The sequence below is a fragment of the Pan troglodytes genome, chromosome 5, assembly GCF_028858775.2.
Source record: "Pan troglodytes isolate AG18354 chromosome 5, NHGRI_mPanTro3-v2.0_pri, whole genome shotgun sequence".
NCBI classification, from domain to species: Eukaryota; Metazoa; Chordata; class Mammalia; order Primates; family Hominidae; genus Pan; species Pan troglodytes.
In genome coordinates, this window is record NC_072403.2 from 73,622,373 (window position 1) to 73,646,212 (window position 23,840).

The window sequence follows — 23,840 nt, forward strand, 5'->3', positions numbered from 1 at the left end:
TAACAAATAATTAGTGTGAATTAATTATGCTCAGTTCAAGGTAGAAAGAGTAATAAAGTTTAAGTAAATAGTAAGGGCAAGAATATGAAACACTTCAAAAATATGGAGATAATGACCAAGGAGAATCAAGTCTGGGAAAAAAAAATCATATAAAATTAAAGGGAAATTTGGAGCTGGAGGGTGGGAAAGTTGTGGGGATGGATGAGGACTCGGTAAGGCAAAGGCAGAGAGCACTATGGAAAAAAAAAATGCCTGGAACAGGGTTTCACATATTAAAAACAAACCATCTTTGTGTCTCAGTGCTTTGTTTTATAAATCATTTCCTAAATTCTGTGTAATCTACAGATTTAAAAAGTTATGTATAATGTCTTTGCTTATTTCTGTAGTCCTCTGCTGTGTGAGTCTAATTTGAATTTTAGTGTAATTTCAACATAGCTTTTACAGTTTAATAAAACTTACATGCATTAAAATGCTATTAAAGTGTTACACATGGTTAATAATACTTATGGATTTCTGAAAGCAGTCATTATTACACTGAACAAAGTCATTAATGTCTTTAAACTTTGCATCAGGAAATAAAATACAAAATAGATGTCTAACTGCAAGAATAGTCATGATATCTGACTATAAATATTTCTTCTCTTTTTACCATATATTTTTTTCTTTTGTATTTGATATTTCAAATAAAATATACTGTAATAAAAATAAATGAGCAATGCATTGGATTCTGGTATTGACCTTCCCACTGATTGTGACTTCAGCTTTGATGACTGACAGAGTGCAAACCTCCTTAGGCCTTTGCCTTGTCACCTATATAATAACTAGGACACTAAAGGTAATCTCTGTAATCTCCCTCAGCCCTAAAACTCAATTGAGTTTACAGCTAGAAATGAAATCATCAGGTATTCTATTTTCTGAACAAAAATATTTTCAATTATTTTAAATAACATATATAGTTTGGGAATGGCAGAGACTTTGAAAATCTTATCTATTATTTGTCATGTAACTTTTCTCTACTTCAGATGTGCATATTATTAAATTGGCATGTCTTCATTAAGTAATATAAAGTCAATCACTTAAATGTTTGGATTGCCTAAAACATACATTACTAAAAATAAGTTTAGGTGTTTAAAATGTCCATTCACTTCTCTATAAATCACCTGAAGTATGGTTATAGAATGATATGTTACTACACACCTAACATCTAAGTAACTGTTTATCTAAAAGAAATACTAACTTTTTCTGCTTGAAATAGTTAACTTTTATTTTATTTCAGTATGCAAAGCATACTGCCTATGTATTTGTCCACAGTAATAAGGAGACTATATGTCAGTGGTTCATTCATTTTACTATCCAGAGTCACATTCCAAACAGGCTTAAGTCCTTCCTTCCCTTCCTTCTCCCTCCGTCCTTCTCTTACTTCCTTCCTCCCTCCCTCCTTCCTCCCTCCCTCCTCCCTCCCTCCCTCCCTCCTTCCTCCCTCCCTCCCTCCCTCCTTCCTCACTCCCTCCCTCCTTCCTCCCTCCCTCCTTCCCTCCTTCCTCACTCCCTCCCTCCTTCCTCCCTCCCTCCCTCCCTCCTTCCTCCCTCCCTCCTTCCCTCCTTCCTCACTCCCTCCCTCCTTCCTTCCTCCCTCCTTCCTTCCTCCTTTCCCTTCTTCCCTTCTTCCCTTTCTTTCCCTTCCCTTCCTCCCTTCCCTTCTTCCCTTCCCTTCTTCCCTTCCCTTCTTCCCTTTCCTTCCCTTCCCTTCTTCCCTTTCCTTCCCTTCCCTTCCCTTCCTGTTTAAATAATCTACCTATGATCACGATATAGCACACTAAGGATTTACAGTATAAAACATGCTTTGGAAGAATTATATTTTCAACTGGCACACTGAAGCAAGGGGACACTGATGTAGACAATGTCATATGGTAGCAACATCAGAGTTTATCACATTAAATTAGCATTTTATGGTAACAATTCAACTAGGCTTGTAGTTTTCATTGAACTTTAAAACATTTTTATAGTTATATAACAGCAATAAACCTAATGGGTTTATAACTAGCTTTATATTTGTATATATCAAATATATAATTTAACTGAGACAACATGAGATTTATTTTGCTTTGAAAGGAGTCCATATATAAATCAACTTATAAATTTACAAATCTGTTGCATAGAAAATAAATTCCTAACAGGTTCAGTGTCTCTAAATGTGCCTGAGAACATTAGACAAGACCACTGAACTCAAAGTGTAAAAAATTATATCTAATCTGGGTTTCTTGGTAATTTTTTTTCTTTCTTCATCAAAATACAACTCTTCTGTGTTGATATCTGTGCTAACTACCATAACAAATTTATCCTTGCCAGAAAACAAAGAATCTACCTATCTTTCAAAATTTAGTTACTGCATCAGCAAGATTTTTTTAAATGAATACTAGCTATCTTAATTATGTACCATTGTCTTAGTTCTAAAATAATTTAAAATAATAAAATGTTTTCATGAGAAAAATCAGCAATGAAGAAAGTATAAATCTGATATGACTCTGACCTGGAGAGGTCCAATACTCAAAATTTAATAGTAGGGGAAGATATTTAAATAGACTCATACTTGTGTAGTAATTTGACCCTTAGACCCTGGCAACCACAACACATGTAGTAAAAATAGGCTTTCATGGGTGTTCCTGTGCATTAATGCTTGCCTCTGCCCAGACATTTAATGGTTCAGCCTTATTTCAAATAGTCTTAAAGACACAGAAATAATTCAATAAACAAGAGTCTGGCAAATAGAGTTAGGATATGAAAGTGGTCTTCGGCTATATCTGGGCAACAACCACGAAGATCAATAAAGCCGGGATACAAAATGCTAGAAACTGACACACTGAGTCAACTTAATTCTGTAACAATAAAAAGATGAGTTCAGCTATATGAACTTTGAAAAAAATCAAACTCTTGGAATAAACTAACTACTCTGTAAACAGAAGATAATAATATGGCTTTTTAAGTGGGCGTTACATTTACGATGAAAGAAAATAATGAAAAACTAAGGCACATTGAAAAGTAAAAGAGATTAAAATACAATTTCAGAAAAACTGGATAAAAGTTTGAGAAGTAAATAAAAATGTGAGAAGGAACAAAAATATAAAAACTGAAAAAAGTGAAATACATGAAGGACAGAGTTTTAAGTAGTGTTACTCACAATAGCAAGGATATAGAATCAACCTACATGCCCATCAACAGCAGATCGATAAAAGAAAATGTGGTACATATACACCACACCACAGAGTACTATGCAGCCACAAAAAATAATGAAATTATGCCCTTTGCAGAAACATGAGTGGAGCTGGAAGCCATGATCCTAAATGACCAAACACAAGAACAGAAAACCAAACACCATACGTTCTCCATATAAGTGGGAGCTAAACATTGAATACACATGATCATAAAGGTGGGAACAACAGACAATGGGGATCACTAGATGCAGAAGGGAGAAAAGGAGCTGAAGAACCTCTTATTAGGTGCTGTACTTACAGCCTGGGTGATGGGATTTTTGGGATCCCAAGCCTCAGCATCAAGTAATTTACCCCTATAACATACCTGTGTATGTGTCCTTTAATCTATAATAAATGTTGAAAATGTTGAAATTTTTAAAAAAGGAAGCAAAAAATTTCATCAAAGAAAATTTTTTAAGAAGTGTGATATACAATACGTAAGCAATATTGCTACCCAAAGTAGAATGTAGAATGAGTGAATCAGTATCAATCTGCATAAGACAAATAGAATAATTTTAAAAATTCCCCTGACTTGAAGAAATAAATAACAGAAACATATGACACCACGTATTTTGAATAAACACTTAAAACTCCAGAAATAAAAACAGAAGGGAATTAAATTATAAGTTCTCTATATGTCAGTCATTGGAATAAATCTTTTCTACATGGTTTTTAATTAAATAAAAGTCATGTTAACTTCTGTGAAAGAAATGAATCAACTGAATTTATAACATATAGCATTCATGAAAAAAGACCATTCCTTGGTTTAATTTTGGCAATGATGGAGATGAAAGCAAACTTGACAGCACTTACTATATCATCCTCAGTCAAAGATAAGATCTAAGAAATTTACATTTCACCAAGTTAAAATTAATATGTGAATCTTACAACACAACAAAATATTTTAGGTTGGCAATTAAAAAATTACAGGCAATTTTAAAGGGTAGCACAGTCTTTACCTTTTTTGTTTATTTGTGTACTGTCATTCAGCATTAAATTTCAATTGGAAAAAATAATTCTAAAATAATTATAAGAGCTAGCCTATGGAATATTCTGCAGGTCATTAAAGGCTGAAATATTTAATAAAATAGTTTTCCTTGCAAGTAAGACCTCAGGATAAATATCCTTAAGGTGCAAAGTTATAAAGTTGAGTAATTTTCCCAATTAAAGTCAAATAGACCTTAGCAAAATCATTAACAAACCAGCAACAAGAATGAAGACATTAACTTTTACTATGATTGGCATAAACTTTGAAGCAAAAATAGTATAAAGATAATAACAACAAAATATTTTACCAGGTTTTTAAGAGTGACATGATTCTTTTTGATTAAATTTAGAGAACACAAAATAGAACTCAGAACAATAAGTTCAATTTTCTTCTTTAAATATCAAATAATAATTTTATTATGATTTTACATAAACATACTATGGATTAACCCTTAACCCATGAACAAATCTCATAATTTGACTGAAAAGCACTACCTTCTATCCTAGAATATGAGTTTTCTTTGGTAAGTAAACTATCTAAGGACTGTGTTGACTTGGCACCAGCTCTGACTTCTCATAGTGTAGCGTGGAGTCCCAGTAGAAACTGCACCTCCCAAGGCATTACCATTGACAGATCTTCAGGGGCTTTTAAACACATTGAATCCGCAATGATAATTTTGGAGATAGATGACTCCTATTTAAATACAGTTTGAATAACTTTATAGCAGTAATGAATGCCTATGCTTATCCCTGGGAAATATGCCAGGAAAAGAAGCAGGCATCTTCAGCCTGAATTCCACTGGCTTCATGCTGTGTAAAAAAAAAAAAAAAAAAAAAAATCAGCCAAGCTAGCCTGTGGATAACTTTTCCCTAAAAGGAATATTTATACAGGAGCTTGCTATGGTTTAGATGTCCATACCAAAACTCATGTTGGAACCTTAGTGCAGCAATGTTGGGAGGTGGTGCCTGTACACAGTGAATAGACCTTTAAAATAGATTAAAGTCTTTCTCATGAGACTGGATTTGTTCTCTCGAGAAAAGATCAGTTCTGGGTACAGTGGTTGTCAGAAAGCAAGGTTGCCTCTCCTGTCTGGTCCTTCTTGCATTCCAGCTTCCACATTCACATCTCTGCCATCCTATGGTGCAGCATGAAACCCTCATCAGAAGCCAAACAGATGCCTATGCCATGCTCTTGGGCTTTTCAGCCACTTGAAGCATAAGCCAAATAAACCTCTTTTCTAGTCTCTGTTATTCTGTTATAGCAACACTAAATGGACTAAGAGCTCTTACAGTGCTTGATTTAACAAATACTAACAGATTTTAAAAATACACATTTTAGGTTTATGTTTGCTTATTTTGATAATCAATTTTTTTATTGAACAAAATGTATTTCCATGAATTGAATCCTGATTTTTAACACTGTATCCATCAGAAATATACGTTCAATTTATGATTAATGACTTAGTCCAGGCAATTATTAGGTTATAACCCTGAGAATCCTTGTAGCAGTCATTTTAATAATTTTGTTTTATATAATTTCCATTTGTATAAAAAACATGTTTACTATATTTTATCAATCTACAAAAGTACGATAAACAGAAAGTATGTTCAAAACACAAGATACGAGAAAGAAGGATTTAAAATACACACACACACACACACACACACAGGTACACACACATGTCTGATGCATGTGTATATCCAACAAAAATGGCATGTTAGGCAATGTGTAATAACTAATATCTATGTCGTAATAATAAATAAACATTGTCTGCCTATGCTAAATGTAAGTTAATATTCTTGAACTTATATGAAATTAGCTTTTATGTATGTCTTACTAGAGATATACACCAAATAAAAAATACAGTAGATACCAAAATATATAAGTAGGCAAAACATGCCCTAGATATTGAACACAGAAAATATGGAAGTGACAGTATTGTATAGAAGGCAGAATATATTAGTGTCTTAAAAAGAAATAATAAAATATAGAAATGATAAGTATACTTTACTAGTAAATAACTATATATCAAGATATACATGATAAACCTGTCAGTAATTTAAGATATATGACAGAAATACAGCTCACAAATTTTAACTTAACATCATCCTAGCACAAATGAGACTGAAAGGAGGTCAAGTATGTGTGTATATTTTTTAATACCTGGGTTCGGTTATTATTTTACAAGTTGAACAGATAGTGACTAAATTCTCAAATGACCAATCCATTGGATATATTATATAATCAGAAATAACAAAGGAAAAAAATTCATCTCCTAAAAACTTTAAAACTATACCTTTAAAAAGTGGTTCAAAAATATAGTGATAGAATAATTTGCTTTTATAACTCAAATAAAATTTTTACAACCTATTAAGATCTCAGGAGATAGGCATAGTAGTAACAGAAATGAATCTCTGGCTAGGAATTATTCTATAAATGTGAAATATTAGTAAATCATTCATTTGGTATAAAATATTCGAGAAAAAGAATAAAAACCCACTTTGAGAAAGGAGAAGAGATAAAAAAATTATAAAATGAGGGATGATTTAACTGGGAAAGCAAAACATGGGAGTGATATGAATATATGATATTTGGAAAATATAAACAATGCCATTTTGTAACTGTTATTTTCTAAGTTGTGCTTAAATATATATATAAGGTAAAATCTTACTTCAAAACTTGGTATTTACATTGCAGAGTGCATTACTAGTGGGATGTTTATAAGCTCTCCTAAATATATATTTACTTACTTGTGGGTAAATAAATACTGACCTGCAGTCAAAAGTATGTCCAGGCCCATCAACACAGATCCCTCCATTAAGACAGATGACTGAATTAAGTTCAGGCTCAACACAATTATCAATCCTTTTTTCACAGTATGCACCAGTGTATCCACGTGGGCAAATGCAAGTAAATCCATGTGCTGACTTCTGACAGAAGCCTTCATTCATACAAGGGATTGATGTGCAGTCCTAGATTAAGAAATAGAGAATCAAATTTGATTATTAGTATAAGGTTGACCATTTTAATATAATTATATTTTTATTTAAACATAATCTAAAAAACTGATGTGCAAACTTGTTTGACATTTCCTTCCTCTGTTAATTGAAATATATGTTTATGACAGTAAGCGGTTTTTTACCTTTTATTACCAGAAAGACTCTGTCAAATATTTTATTGCTGATTTACCAAGAAATAAAATCATTATTAATCTTTATAAAAAGATGTATCATGTCAGAGAACTGCCCCTGCCCCCAATAATGGTGCTAAAGCAAATTTCCTCTGCAGATAACAGAATTCACTGGCCCTTAGTGTCTACCATACCTCTCAGTTTTCCCAAAACAGCCCCAGTTCAACTCTGCTCTCCTACGGTAATGATTAATAGTACTTCCATTAAATTTCAAAGGATTTCTGGGTTTGATCACATACTTAGAACAAACATTTCACAATGCATTTATATCCATGTAAAATAGCTAAAACATCTGTAATAGCTGAAGTTTGAATCCAATCATAATCTTTTAATTACCTACTTTTTCCCATGCATTTGTCCAAATGTATGTCCAGCATTTCTGACACCTATAGCTGCAGAAGTGCAAATGTCTTGTAGAGTTAGAGGAATCTGGATAATACCTGTTACTTTTTAAGCTTAAAAATATTTTAAAATTTCTCATAGTTTTACTTACTTATTCAACAAATGGTATTTTATGTATTGTAACTACATGGATGCACAAAATGGTGATAATATCACCCACCTCATATGGTGTGCTATGAGAGTTAAATAAAATAATGGCACTGTGTCTTAAACGTCATATGTGATCAGTAAATATTATCTTTCTTTCTTCTCCACTCTGAAGGCCAAGGGCTCAGTCAGCCTCTATTTCAATCTTTTGGCACTTAATTTGAACAAGAAATATGTTTCTCCGTATATTTAGCTTCTACCATATCATACCATATGCTTTTAAGTTTACAGTTTAGGGTTTATATATATACTTACAGTGTGGAAAACACATGTCATAGTACCACAAACATGGTATGACATTATTTTTCATAATGTAAACTGAAAAGGTTTGCACCCATAATTCTGAGAAATAATTTATGGAAAGTTATGACATCATTAGTAAAACTGTTTATTTTCAAGAGTTTTACCTAAAGATAATATCTTAATGAACCTAAACCAACTTGAATCATTTTGCACTCTAGGTCTTGAGTTCTTCCATTCTCAAGGATAATTGCATATGCAAACATAAAATACTTCTTCAGCGTTTTACCTTGAAAAGTGACAATTTTCTAGAATTATTGTTCATTAATTGACACCTATGCTTACAAATATTTAGTGACTTTTTAAAAAAGTATTAACAACAAAAACTCATACCGACAAGACTATTATGGAAGCCATTGCATTAATATCATGTATCCACTGGAAAATTAGATGATGTTAAAAATTATCAGAGAGATTAATTAGCGTCATCCACAATTAGAAATGAATTGTGCACTTCAGTATAATATTCCAGTCATGCCTGGAACTTAGATAGCGATCTTGTACACCCCCACCCCCTATAAGTGATAGAACTAAGTATGGTTTTATAAACAAATCCTTTGATATTTGTTCTACTTTTTCTGAAAATGTGAACTTGTTAAGAAAAACCAAGGGCACATAGTAGACTATCCTGCAGGTACTGCAGTTTTATTTATGGAACAGAAATGCAGAATTCCACAGGGAGTGGCATGGAAACATGTTTCTCCCTTAGCTCTGTTTCTAGATATGTATAGAATGATTTATTAGAGAACATTACATACACTAATTGAATTGTATCTCCCATGGGAACATAGGGATAGTTTTTAGACTGCCAAAAGTTCTGTCTCCAGGGTTTCAAGAATCTTTTACTAAATTAATTAGAAAGCTTAATGGGAAATACAAAGGCAATTTCTTTTTAGAGGAAATCAAATTGTCATTTAAAGTTCTTGATCTTTCCTGGTTTAAAAATTTAAAAGGATGCCTTTCCTTTTGTTCATCATCATTTATATTGCTTTGCTATATTCTATTTAATATAATAAAGTGCTTTCCCAAAGAGTTCACTAAAGTAATTTCAGAAAATAAAAGATATAAAAGGTTGAGTATTTAGAGAAGGAGATGGAAGCTGGGAGGAATCCTGCAGACCAGGGCAATCTAGACAACAGAGCTTGACCCCAGTGATACATTCATTCAACTTGTACTGAAAATATTATGCCAGGAAATGTACAGGAGCATGAAAGGAACAGGGCAGTGATATATTCATTGTGAAATTCTTAGACAGGGCAAAGTACTAGCTGGGCTAGTAAATGTGACAGTTATCTCACTGACTCAGTTAGTTGTGTTCTCTCTGAGGGATGTGGTTTAGATCCACAGGGTTGTCCTGTGATCTCTTAACTGCCTAGAAAAGGAAATTACCCAATGTCATCTTTATCATAACATTTCTCTCATGGCATCACGTTTTATTTTTTAGCATTGGTGTTTTGGGTAGTGGAATACTTTCCTCAATTAAGATCTTGGAGAAAGGGAAACAGATACAGAGAGAACTACTATTTGAAGAGTGGGAACAGAACACGGTACCTACTAAGTCCCTACCATTCCCTCTGCAAAGGCCTATTAACCTTCACAGAATTCCGTGAACTTTGTCCAGTTCTGAATAAAAACTGCTAGTGTAGTCCAGTGTTTTTAAATGCGTATATTCAAAATCTCATTAATTATATGGGCTTTTACTTTGCAAGCTGCAGGATCGGGCAATCCAAAAGACTGAGAACTTTGATGAGACGTAACTACGGAATCTGTAGCATTGTAAGTGACATGTGGTTGCTGTTGGTAGTAAAAAGAGTCTGGAAAAGGAAATGCAACTTCTCTTACCCCCACTTGTTTTGCTCTTCTGATCTAGGTTTGGGCTCACTTTTGCATGAGTCGTGATAGGTTTTCCCTAACTTAGGGATTCAAGATTTATGGAGGAGGGCAAATAATGGAATAGCTAGAGAACAAATACCTAGAGAACATAATGGCATTTATTTAAACAAAAGATACATATACCAATAAGTAATAATCACATTTTGTCAGAACACATATGTAGGAAAATATTTCTAATAAACACACAAGTATGGCAGGGCACACACAAACAAATGAGCAAGAGGGGGTCTTAAAACTAGTGCTGATTATTTTCTGCTATGAAATAGCTAGAATGAACTCAAACTTCTGTACCTAAAACACAGAAAGAATTTTTAAGAGCAATAGACTTAAAATATCTTAAATATCCAAAAAAGGATACTAATTAAATAAATATGGTATTTCCACACAATAGAATATTAATAAGAAGAAAGTAGAACAACATATGGTAGTATAGAATATATATATATAATTATATATAAAGTAGAATAATTTTCTATGATTGATTAAGTGGAAAAGCAAGGTACTCTGTGTGTGTGTAATGAATGTTCCCATTTTGCAAGATCTTGTTTATTTTAAAGATTTGTTTCTAATTAAAGGATATCGATATTCTCTGAAATAATTTGTAGGAAAAAGCTGACCATTTGTTGAGGGAGATGGACTCCAACTCAAACCCTCTCCTGGAAAGCATTCTGATGGTTCAATCATTTAATTTCAAATAAAAAGAATGAGAAGAACTTGTTAAATAAGTCCCTTTTAAACCTGTCAAAAATCACAGAACCTTTAGAGTCTGCAATCAAGTAAATTTGGATACATGAAAATAATTTTCTGAATGCCAGAATCCACTATGTACTAATGAAAGAATAACAAAAAATAGAAAAATATACATGATATACATGGCAGACAAAATGTAAATTATATTAAATAAAAAGCTCATAAATTACAGTCCACATTCAGAGAAACACAAATACATGCACTCATGTGTGCGTACTCAGTTTTTTACATGCAGGGGATACATGTGCAGCCTTGTTACACGGGTGTATTGCACTTGGGTAGTGAGCATAGCATACAATAGGTCATTTTTTCGAACCATTCTCCTCTCCCTCCACCCTCTTCTAGTCCACAGTGTCTATTATTCCCATGTTTATCTCCATAGGTGTTGAATGTTTAGCTGTCACTTATAAGTGAGAACATATGGTATTTGTTTTTCTGTTCCTGCATTAATTACCTTAGTTTTATGGCCTCCAGCTGCATCCATGTTGCTGTGAAGGACATGACTCATTTTTATCACTCTGTAGTTTTCTATGGTGTATATGTACCATATTTTCTTTATCCAATCCACCACTGATGGTCACCTGTGTTGATTCCATGTCTTTGCTATTTATACACAGTTTTTTAATTCTTTCCTTTTTATTTAGAGAACTTACATGAGTCCTTGCTTTATGTTAAGTCTGCTCATAGCAATATATTCACTACGAGTTAAAGCACGAATTCTCTTATTTCTACTTCATCTGAGAAAGTCACGATTTTTTAATTCTGTAATTAGTTTTTCCATTTCAGTACATAACATATATTTATAATTTGAAATCTTAAAAATAATACTGCTTCCATGTACATATACATGGTGCATGAGAAAGATACATGCCATCCTCCTAAGTCTTATCAAACTTGAAAGAAAAATATCTGCTTTCTATGCCCTACTCACTTTCCTTTTCTGTTTGTGTGTGCATATCCAGAACTTAAATTACATTTTTTTCACTAGTCATGGCATATGTTCTCTCCCCAGGCATGCATTTGCTCTTCTCCAGCATTAATTCAAATTTTTAAAGCTTCCTTCTAATTGTCACTTGGACAAAAAACAAAACAAAGTGTATTAGCTTTCTCTAGAGAAACAGGACGAATAGGATAGAAGTATATGTGAAAGGGAGTTTATTAAGGAGTACTGACTCACACTATCACAAGGTGAAGTCCTACAATAGGCCGTCTGCAAGGTGAGGAGCAAGGAAGCCAGTCCGAGTCCCAAAACCTCAAAAGTAGGGAAGCCGACAGTGCAGCCTTCCGTCTGTGGCTGAAGGCCCGAAAGCCCCTGACAAACCACTGGTGGAAGGTCCAAGAGTCCAAAAGCTGAAGAACTTGGAGTCAAATGTTTGAGGGCGGGAAGCACCCGGCATGGGAGAAAAATGGAGGCCGGGAGACTCAGCCAGTCTAGTTCTTCCACGTTCTTCTGGCTGCTTTATTCTAGCTGAGCTGGCAGCTGATTAGATTGTACCCACTCAAATTGAGAGTGGGTCTGTCTTTCCCAGTTCACTGACTCAAATATTAATCTCCTTTGGCAATACTCTCACAGACACACCCAGGAATAATATTTTGCATCCTTCAGTCCAATGAAGTTGACAGCAATTTTGCTTGTCTTGTTGCCCATCCAGCCCTAACATAAACTATATTATTTCCACTCCTAAGGAGGTTCACATGTAACACCTTGCCCTATATTGACCCGAGTGCTCTTTTCAGTTAGTACTGCCTATCTTTCTCCATTTTTCTTGCCTCTTTAGCCTTGAGAAACAGTTCATGAATCTCCTGCAGAGTGTGTTATCTAAGCATTGCACCATAGAGAAAACTAAAATAAATAGGTCAGCTAGTAAGTAAGATAGAGAGAGATGTAGATCACTTTCCATGTGGAGCTGGTCAGGTAGGAAATATATCTAATGATTATTATATCTCAATTTCTTATAGACGTTCAATATCTAAGATTTACAGAATGAATGAGCAAAATTACATATAGAGTACACTTAATGTATTAGTGAAACATGACAAAATTTTAAAAAATGTATTAAACTATAACAATTATTCTAGATAGTACTGGTGCAAATGAAATAAAAAGTAAAGAAACAGAATAGTCCAAAAACTAACCCATATATAGAAATCTATTATATGAAAAGTGGAGCATTCCAAATCAAGAAAGAATTAACAGGCCCTTTGATAAAATTTCTTGGAAAAAATGATTATACTTAAAAGAAACCATTAAGTTAGATTCCTAGCTTTTATCAATCGTAATATATTCACTATGAGTCAAAGCACTAAAAGTATCATGAATTCTATAATTGTAGATGAGAATATAAAAATATATTTAAAATATTACAGTGGGAAGGATTTCTTTGGAGAGCAGCAAAGCCCAGTTAGGAAGAAGAAGGTAAAGAAAAATATGAAAATCTCACAATTCATAAGCTGTATAAAGTAAGAGTGTCCAGACTTTATAAAAGATTTGCATTTTTTCAGAAGCTAGTAGATTTTATCTATAATTTAAAATAAGACATACAAATCAAAAAGTAAAGGGCAAGTAATCAAAAAGTAAAAGGGCTATAAGTAGGCAAGGCACAAAGAACTACAAATGGCAAATAATAGCATGCAAAGGTGTTCAATCTTGATAGTAACCTAGGAAAATATAAATTAAAATAATGACAAATTACATTTTCCTCATGAAATTAGTCAACACTTTGTAAAAAGTGATTTCATTTAATAGGATCTAGGTAAGCAGTGTGTTCATACTCTCATCAGGTAAGTGTGGTCTTCAGTGTTTATTTGGAATACTTTATAGCTATTAAAAAGAATGAATCAGGACTCTTTGCATTTTAATGGAATGATTCCTAAGATATACTTCTAAGACAAAAAAGTCATTGAGTATAATGAGTTTGCTCTTATGTTAAAATAACAATATTAGGAAAAAATCTAGAATCACATAGGTAGAATTTTAAGAATTGCTCTCATAATATTGGCCATGTATGTATATATGTATGCATGCATATATACATACATATGTCAAAAATGTCTATTTACTGATATTTTAATACAAAACTAAGAATATGATATTTGTACTAGTAAGAAATATGGTTTTAGACATTACTTCAGGCAATATTTGCGGTAATGCAAACAAGATGTATGGTTCATTCATTCTCTACTAGGGAATTTATTTATTACATTTCCTTTTCCACATCAAGAATAGCTTTCACTATCCAGAACAAAATAAACACAATATCAACAGATAATTATGCTTTTTAAAACTGTGTGTCAGAAAATGTGCTAATTGTTTTACATGCATTATCTCATTTAATTCTTGCAATAACCTGAGGTAGTTACTGTGATAATTTTTATTGAATAGTCAAAATAATTTCAAAATAAATGTAAATTGAGAACACACAGTAGGTAAGTAGCAATATAGAGTTTCAATCTTGGTTCTCCGTGAATGCATTTAACTACTCCATCACCCCTCTCTGGAAGGGCCACTTACTGAATAGTTACTGTGTTTCATGTGCATTCTCACGCATGACCCTGTGATGTCAGAACTAGTATAGCTATGTTTTACTGACGAGGGAGAGAGACACAAAGAATGTAATAAAATACCCATGGTTTCACAATGACAAAGGCTTTTAGTTTGTATGCTTCCTACCTTTACCATGTTATTGTCAATCAAAAATGATTCGGAAGAACTCCCCAGTATTCCAAAAGGCTCACAAAATTCTCATCCACCAAGAACGGTCACAATTCTCAGTCAACCAACATTTTTCAACAAATGAGGCATCCCATGTAAAATACCATATGTCAATCACACCACATGAGACTCCTGAAGATTGAAAGACATATCCTGAGAATATTAAAGGTGTTGCCCACGTCTTGATATATACATCCAGTATTTATATTATCCTTGTGATAACTGAATTAATTGAATCCTATGTCATCCCTACAGATCCACAGATACCTCTGTCTCCTAAGACCATGGAGGACGAGGCAGATGGTAAAATTTAAGCCATCTGAGCAACTGTTGATAATGGATACTTCTAGGATTTAGTTTGGTGGGGCGGTCGGCGGGAGGGAGGAGAATCGTGGAATTTTTTAACAACAAGAGACAAAGAAGGAAAAGGTGGGGGAGAAAAAAGCCTTGATTTGTAGTTTTGTTTGGAGCAGCCAAAGAATTACACAGAGGAAAGATGAGAGAACAGTTAAATCGTTAACAACTGTGGAAGAAATGACTCTGAAACCTACAGCAAGCAACTTGATTTTTCTTTTAAATTAAATTTTTGTCATATAACTTGAATAAAATTATAAGACTTACATTAATTTTGATCTTACATTGTGTGCTAGTCCCATCTGCATCACATGAACATGGATATACATTAATAAGTTCTGTGCACCTGAAACAGAATTAGAATTACATTTTCAAATAAGTAGATGTTAAAGCATAACTTCAAGGGAGTTTCACCATTTAAACTTTTCTTTCCTAGTTCAGGTGAAAAAAGCACTCCCATGAGAAATACAAAGCAGAGTTTATTCCTGGGTTTCTTATCCTTGAAGGTGACTGGACTGAAAAAATGGATCAATTTTCATTTTTGCCATTTTCCCCATGGCAATGAAAAGAATGAACAGTTTTAAAAGATAAAAAGTATGTAGGGCTTACGTGAGAAACTGAAGTTAGCTATGGCCAGCCTGCATTGCAATGAGCTGCCAACCTTCTTTCTCCCTTCCCTGCTTACAAAGTAGGTGGCAGGATTAGAAAAGAAAACTAACGTCGAAGCAAGCAGCATGATGCATCTGTGATACATTCTTCTTTGCCACCTGCATCTCCTAGAAATACCTTCACTCTAGATGTGTATTAACCAATATTTTATCCATGATCAGAGCAGTTATTATACAGATTCATAGAGTCATAAAATACTTTTCATACACATAGGGCTGAAAGAACCAGTTTACTTAGGAACATTTTAAATACTGTGTGGTATTATCTCTCCATAGAGCAAATAATAGAATGTCTCATCATCTTACCTGCTAGTTCTATTACCATGAGCAGTTACCTTTAAGTATATTAAAGTCCCATTAATCCACATTTATAGAAAATTACTTTATGCTAATGAACAGAAATAAAAGAAGGGCAGAGATAATGTATCAGTACATTGCATTAGCTAAAACTGGCAGCATCTGTCATCTTAAATGTACTTAGCTCTTGTTTTATGAAAGAGCATAATTAAAATTATCTTTATCAACTTTCCCTTGACGTTAAGTCTTAAATATTGTGAGTTAAATACTTTCATAAAGCTAATAATAAAAAAAATAGCTACCTTCCATGTAGACAAGGACTTGAAAGGCAATCATTGGCGTTTGTTTCACAGTGTGTTCCAAAAAACCCACTCTTGCAGTCACAGGTATAATGATTCATGCCATCGATACAAACTCCATCATGGAGACAGGGCTCTGATAGGCATTCATCTAGATTTATTTCACAGTTGATGCCTGTGTTGGAACAGACAAGGCAAAACATGAAACCATTTAAATACAAAACTCTTAAAAGTTTGTTCATTGTGGTAAACATCACCAAGAAATGAAGACCTCTCTCTATAATGATAACTTGGTATTTGGTAGCAAAAGAAAATATATTTCAAGGTTAAATATATTTAGGTCTATGAATGTTCAGATTACTAATTTAATGTGAATGACAAAAACAAAGCACAAGCTTAATCTACTGAGGAGATTGTTTTTAGTGTGATGTTTGTTGAGAATATTAGTGAAGTAATGAATTATATCAAGTTGTCACTGTGAATACTAATTCATAATTTTTTTGGTAATGGTCTTTGAGAGTCAAACATTTATTACCTACAAGAATTAAGAATGAGTTTGAAGTTTTCTAAATTTGGCTTTAGTGAGTCTATTAATGGGCTCCCTGAGATTTCTAAATGAAATCTAACTTTGGCTAAATACCTGGGATTTTCAAAGGCCAAGTAGCGAATATTTTTTAAGCACCTACCAGGAACCACCGCTATGCTCAACTAGAGGTACCAAGCCAAAAAATAAACTTCCTGTTAACCCAAAAACGTTTTTAGGGAGGTAATAATTTACAGATAGAAAACACCGAGATGATAACATAAGCAGAGCTTAACGGAAAGCAAGATTGTGTTTCGTACGTTTGAAATATCTGGAAAGAGCACAGAACCATTGTAGAATTGTTAGAATAATTTCTTTGCCCATTACATCCATTACTAGCAAGCATCTACTAATAAAAACTAGCATTGATTGAGCACTTATAGGTGTGCCCTGCCCTTAAGGCTTCCTGCACATTATCTTAGCTAATGCTCATCAAACCGATAGGCAGATCTCATTAACCTAACTCACTGGTGAGTATTCAGAGTGTAAGTGAAACTTCCAGGTCACACAGGCCATAACAGCAAACAAGAATTTAAATCATGTTTCCTCTGACTTGTGCTTCTGATCATTACTTTAAATTACCTACCTTGCAGCTACTCTAATATGTGCATAAGTTGCTATGCTGAGTAATACCGTGGATACCAATTGGAAAACATGGTTCTTGTAGCCAATACATAATACCTAGTTGTGAATAAAGATAAGTAATAAGCTTATTACAGTGAAGAAGACAATAATGAAAATAGCTGACATGTGAGGCTCTTACTATGTGCCAGGTACACTCAATTTCAGAGGTTCATGACACAGTTTTATTTCCCACTCACTCTCCATGACTAGAGTGAGTTACAGATCCTCTTTACCTTATTTTCACTCTGAGACCAATGTTAATGAAGCATACTCTACCTGGGATATTGACATCTGTGTTTAAGAGGAAAAAAGACACTTCCCTTTAATGTTGGGCTTGGTCATATGACATAAAATACAGGTGGCTCTTAAGTCTTTCACCTACAAATCAAGTTATACGACTAAGTCCAACAGAAATGGAATGGGAAAGAATGTTTCTCCCCCAGGAAAGGGCAGATATTTGTAACAATAAAATTGAGTACAAGCATAATCAATCAAGCTTCTCACTTGTAAATGAGGGTTACTTATTGGTACATCATACGTTTATTGGGATGATAGAGTATAGGCATGCATCAAAAACAACCTAGCCAAGGTCTGATACATGTTTAACATTTTATTACTTTCAGGTTCTTGATAAAAATATCACAAACACATTATATTTGATTAGTGATTTGGGTGGTTCCTAAGACACCACCATTCTAACTAGGAAGATAAGTGAAAAGTCTCCGTATCACTATGTAGAATGCTGGTAGAGTCAGTGCTGAAATTTTCAGTTAAAAAAAGATAGACGGTCAATTTATAACAAAAGTGTGGGGGCAGGGACAGAAAGTGTTAGAAGAGCTTGGGACAGGATGCATCCAGCAATGTTGGGAGATGAGGAGATTTGACAAAAGACACTCCACTCTGTTTTTGAAATGTTCTCTCCATAAAAGGCAAACATGTCTCAGTTTAGCTAGAGACAGCATCATCAAGATTATCTTAGGATCTTTTTTTCCTAATGTTTTTTATTCATTAATTAAAATTGTGGTTATAATTTGACTTTCTAAGTAGCCTCCAAAGAGGATAAGAATGGAATAACTAGCCAATGTGAGCATTTTGGTCTCTATAAACCATTCTCATTTTTAACATTATAGTCCTTCAGATTCATACATATCAAAGTCCCTTTTACCTTTCTAACTTCATCTTATTTTAATCTCACCCTTGACTAGTCTACTTTACTTACATTGACCTCCTTATATTTTCTCAAAAGTTTTAGGCATGCTGTTCCTAAAAGACCTTTGTACTTTTATTCCCTTTCTAAAAAATCTCTTCCAAATATTTCACAGTTTACATCTTCTTCAGGTTTTTACTCAAATGTCACTATCTCAATGAGGACTATTCAACCACACAATACAAAATTGCATTATCGTCTTAATCCACAATTGCCATTATCCTGTTTTATGTTTCCCTCCTATAACAAGTAATCTCCTTGTAGCATTCCATAAGATTTATTCATCTTTTTTTTCTTTTTCTCTGTATTTCTCCATGACAAGCTTAGCTTCATAAAGGCATAGATTTTGTCTGTCTCATTCAAACTGCATACATTCAAATATTTGTTAAAAAATAAATCCTTGTCATATACGTGTGTGTGGGTTTATGTGTGCATGTTTTTGTATTTTGTTTTACAGATATCTGTTATTTTCTCAGAAATCCCAGCCTCTTCCCAACCACAAACAAAGCAGTTCTTGAGAATCTGGGGAAACTGTTAGTCCTTGCAAAGGTGAGAGTCAGAATCCAATGAGGCGATGGTGATGCCTCTGAGGTACATAACTAAAAGAGTTGTCTGTGCAGCCAAGGGGAAGTATTTAATGGGACCTCTGCTTTTTCCCACCTTCAAACAAAGACATGTTCACGTGTGAAAAAAGACATACAGTTGTGGAGGGTCTTGGACTTTGGTTCACAATGATCTCCCACAAATAATTACCAACCTATTCAAACTCTAAGTTATTCATCTGTAAACTATGAATCAAAATATCTCTACTGTAGCATAGTAGAGAGATATTCATAAAGTGCACATATATATATATAAATACATACGCTCCCTGATTATTATAACAACAAGATTGTTTATCTTCATAGGATAACAATGCTTTGACATAGCACATCTAAAAGAAATAATAGTATTTATTAGACATGATCAAAGCCTTGGCTAAAGTCTCAGTCTCAGTTTTTTGCCTACATTGCCTTATATACCAGGTATTTCCTACTGGTCATTAATTTATCTAATGCATATTTATGTGTCAATCAGAGTTCTAGACTCCTTGCATAGTTCCCTTGACCTGGCATGCATCACTGCCACCTCAATCACAGCATAGCAGATGATTTTCACAAAATCTAATGATTTCATTATGGACTTCATTTGACAAAAGAAGAGCCATGATAAATTTTTTTCTTTCTTTTTGTTATGTCTAACATATTGTTCTTTCCACCTACCCTCCTGCCTGCTTTGGAGCTACAGCAATAGTTTATGTTTGAAATAATTTTCAGCTTGTGTTTCTAAAGTTTTTTATTTCATTCATAATGCAGGCAATTCCTTTTTTAAGCAGATTGGAAGGTTACCTGTGATATTTGAGTTTTTTTCCTATGATCCCACTTATTTAGAAATCCTCTTTACTAGTCCGCCTCAACATCTGCCTCCAGATTGAATATTTTCACATAGGAAATTACACAATCCTTTTAGAATCAAGCCATTAAAGTTCATAAACTGAGAGGTTTGATCAGCAAAACATTTTCGTGCATCAACAATATTATAATAGAAATTATATATATTCCTATTATATAAATATATGATTTTATGTGTATATATATATATATCTGTCAATCAGCTGTCTTTTTTCAGACTGTGTTCTTTTTTCTTACTTTCTCTTCATTCCCTTTTTACCCAACTTCTTCCCATTTGTCAGCGTTACATGTTTTGACAAGTTTTTCAAAATCACTTTCCTGATTCTTAATTTTTTTCATTTCACATATGAGAACCTCAAAACATACTTTATGAACTCTCCATTGTCCCCAGAAATAAATGTAGTCTCCCTAGCCTAAAACCAAATTCTCTGTTCCAATCTTTCCTTTCTTGTCGCTGCTCTGATATTATCAAATACTCTCATCTCCTGGTTTATAAACCTGATTGAATAATACAATCAACTGTGGAGTTTTAAAAAATACAAAATCCCAAATCTGAATCTCTGAGAAATAGGACTGAAAAGCTATATTTTTAAAAATCTCTCTAGATGATGGTAAATAGCTAAGGACCGCTGCTTTTTATCAAACTGGCTTAAAATTAAACATTCTCAATATTTTCTCATATCCATGTTAGCTCCTGATAGTTCTGCCTGAAATTCATTTCCACATCTCTGTTTGCAGCCTGTTTTTTTATTTGAGGTCTTACAAAATTCTAGTTAATTTTAAATATTCCTTTTGATATCTCCCATTGCATATCAGCTAATATCATTTATCAGAGTCTCCTTAGAGTTTATTTATTTGAATTACTGTCTTATCTTCCAAACTTTATCACTAGTTATTTGAGCACAGGGATCATACCTATTTACTTTTACTTCATGAAAATGCCAAATACAAAACTTTTCATGTAGTAAATGATCAAAATAGTCGGCTTAACTACTACTGAACACATCTAAATTGTGATAACATTTTGAAAATGACTAAAATTTACATAATAGCATGATATTTACAAAGGACATAATCAAGTTAATACAGGCATACAATAATTACATAATTTATGGACTTAAGAATCAGTGATTTTAAAAATTCAAACTCATATTTCTAACCATTTTGAATTACAAAATTTAAAAAGTCATAAGAGCTCCAAAGGCAAAATGAGAGTTTTGTAAACGTTTCTTATTATGAACAATATTTAAATTAAAAACAATTTTAACTATCATATAAAAGACTTCCAGATAGGCAGTCCAGCAAATGCTATTCTATGAGGAATTATCTAGGCAAACATGCAGCCATGGTGTTTAAAGGTGTGTCAATCAAAAATTATGAGATGTAAAAAAAATCCAGAAACAACAAAAAATGGATGGAATAAGAATAAAGTTGACAGAAAGGTTGAAATTATCAGAGAAGGAATTTAAAATAATGATTTAGAACATGACTGATATGTTAAAAAATATATCATAAAAGGTGGATAGATGACTGAATCTATGAGGAATATCAAAAGAAATGGAAACTATAAAAATATTCAAATTTCAATGCTAGGAAAATAATACAAGATGAAGAATTAATTTAATGAGCTTATCAGTGGACTGGACATAGGAAAGAACCAATGAACTTGAAGATAAGCAAGTATAAATTAATCAAAAGGAAACACCTGGAGGTAAAAAGAGTAAGAAAACAGAAAAGAGCTTCTAAGACATATAGAATAATATCAAAGGTTCTAACTGACTTGCACCTAGAATCCCTAAAGTAAAAGGGAGAGATAATATGATAGGAGAAATATGTAAACAGATAACGGACATGGATTTGACTAAATTAATGGAACTCTGTAGCAGTTTCAGGCAGTATACAAGCTATTTTGCTGTTTGGGGCATATATCTTAGAAGACTCTATGGTATTAAAGATATATGTAGTGGAAAATATGATCCATAGACTTTATAGTAGTGCCAGAGGAAGAATCATAGACTGAGGCTCTGGACCAAAACTAAAACATATGTAGCAGAGAATTATCCTGAAATTGAGAAATGGCTTCTGTCATGTCTGGGTAGTTGTAGAGATGAAACACCTGACCATGGGACATCAAGTATCCATGTGGACAGAACTGCCAATGCATTTGGCAAGACCAGTGGCAATCTACAGTAGGTAGTATATCGGGAATTGTGTATGAGTATGCCAGAGATCACAGATAGTTGCACTCCTAAGTTATGTACTTCTTTCGCAACAGAAGCTCATCCTAAGTTCATACTGTTTCTGTCTGGGCCCTCCCTGGTGGCCATCTGAAGGAAAAATAAAAAAAGTCCGAGCTTGGTTCATGGATGGGTTGACTTGGTATATGGGTATAAACTGGAAATGGACTGCTGCTTCCTTAAAGCCTTATTAAGAGGTTACCCAAGAAGGTAAAGCAAAAGGGACATCCTTCGGATGGGCAGATCTTCAGTCCCATGATGTGGTCATAATCTTTGGGTGGAAATAGCCTAAGAGAAGAATATGCATGGAGTTATACGTAGTGGCAAATGACATGGCTGGACTGGAAGGTAAAATATAAGACTATCTGGGTCAGGGAAATATGAGAAAGAAGCATATATTGGACTGATAGGAGTGGGCATGAAGTGTGAAGTTCTCTGGAATGCATGTTAATGCAGAAGAGGCATTAAATAACCATACAGAAATAACTCAGCCAGTTAACATCTGTCCTTCTCTGGCATCAGCCATCACAATGGTGGTACAATAGGCATGAATAGAGTAGCTAGAGTGGCAAATATGGAGGCCTGTGCATGGACCCAATGTATGGGCTCCTCTGTCCCAAGAATTAGTTAGGTACTGCTTCCCTCAGATATCCAATCTTCCAGGAACAGAGACCATAGCCACTACACACTTAATGGTCAGCCTTTCTTGCTTCTCCTGCCAATAGATGTTTGGCCAGAATAACTACTCAAGGGCTTATGTAGTGTTGATCCATCAATATGAGAGCTCTCATAACATCTCACTGGACCAAGGAAGCCACTTTACAACAAAGCATAGTAGCAATCAGATAACGATAGATCTGTTGGTTTCATGATGTAGCACACCATCCAAAAACTACTAGGTGTAACTGAGGTGCCAGTTCGGAGATGAAAGTTTTGGGGATGGAACACTATATTATAGAATGCAGTATGCACTCTATATCAATAATCATTATATGATGCTTTGTTCCCAATAGGTATAATATATGGAATTGGGAACCAGGGGGTAAAAGTGAGTGAACTGAAGTGCCATCCTTCTTTGTGAACAATTGGGAAATTTGTGCTTTGCATTCCTGAAAATATAGGTTCCAGGAATCTAGAGGCACTGATTACCAGGGGAGGGACCCTTGCGCTAGAGAATACCACTAGAATCCCTTTTTGAAATGTATGGTTGTTGTAGGCTCTTTGTGCTAAGAAACTATCAGTCAAGGAAAGAAGTTCCTTATTGTGATATGGACTGAAATGTTTGTGTTCCCCCCAAATTCACATGTTGAAATCCTAACCCCTAAAGTGATTAGGTCATAAGGGCAGAGCCCTCATCGATGGAATTAGTGCCCTTATAAAATAGGCCCAAGGGAACCTTCCACCATGTGAGGACATGGCTAGAAGGCACAATCTAAGTACCAGAAAATGACTTTCACTGGACATCAAATCTGCTGCCACCTTGATCT

General features: G+C 33.9%; 1 protein-coding gene across 1 annotated transcript in view; it reads right to left on the minus strand.

The window, feature by feature from the left end:
• Window positions 1–4,682: 4,682 nt before the first annotated feature.
• Window positions 4,683–23,840, minus strand: part of LOC129144371 (protein eyes shut homolog) — a 141,869-nt gene continuing 122,711 nt past the window's right edge. Inside the window, exons 7-10 of the mRNA XM_054686568.1 lie at window positions 16,255–16,426; window positions 15,255–15,333; window positions 7,012–7,211; window positions 4,683–5,048 (exon numbers count right to left, since the gene is read on the minus strand). Coding sequence (XP_054542543.1) covers window positions 4,958–5,048; window positions 7,012–7,211; window positions 15,255–15,333; window positions 16,255–16,426 — 542 coding nt within the window. The 3' untranslated portion in view covers window positions 4,683–4,957. The remainder of the gene's footprint in view (window positions 5,049–7,011; window positions 7,212–15,254; window positions 15,334–16,254; window positions 16,427–23,840) is intronic.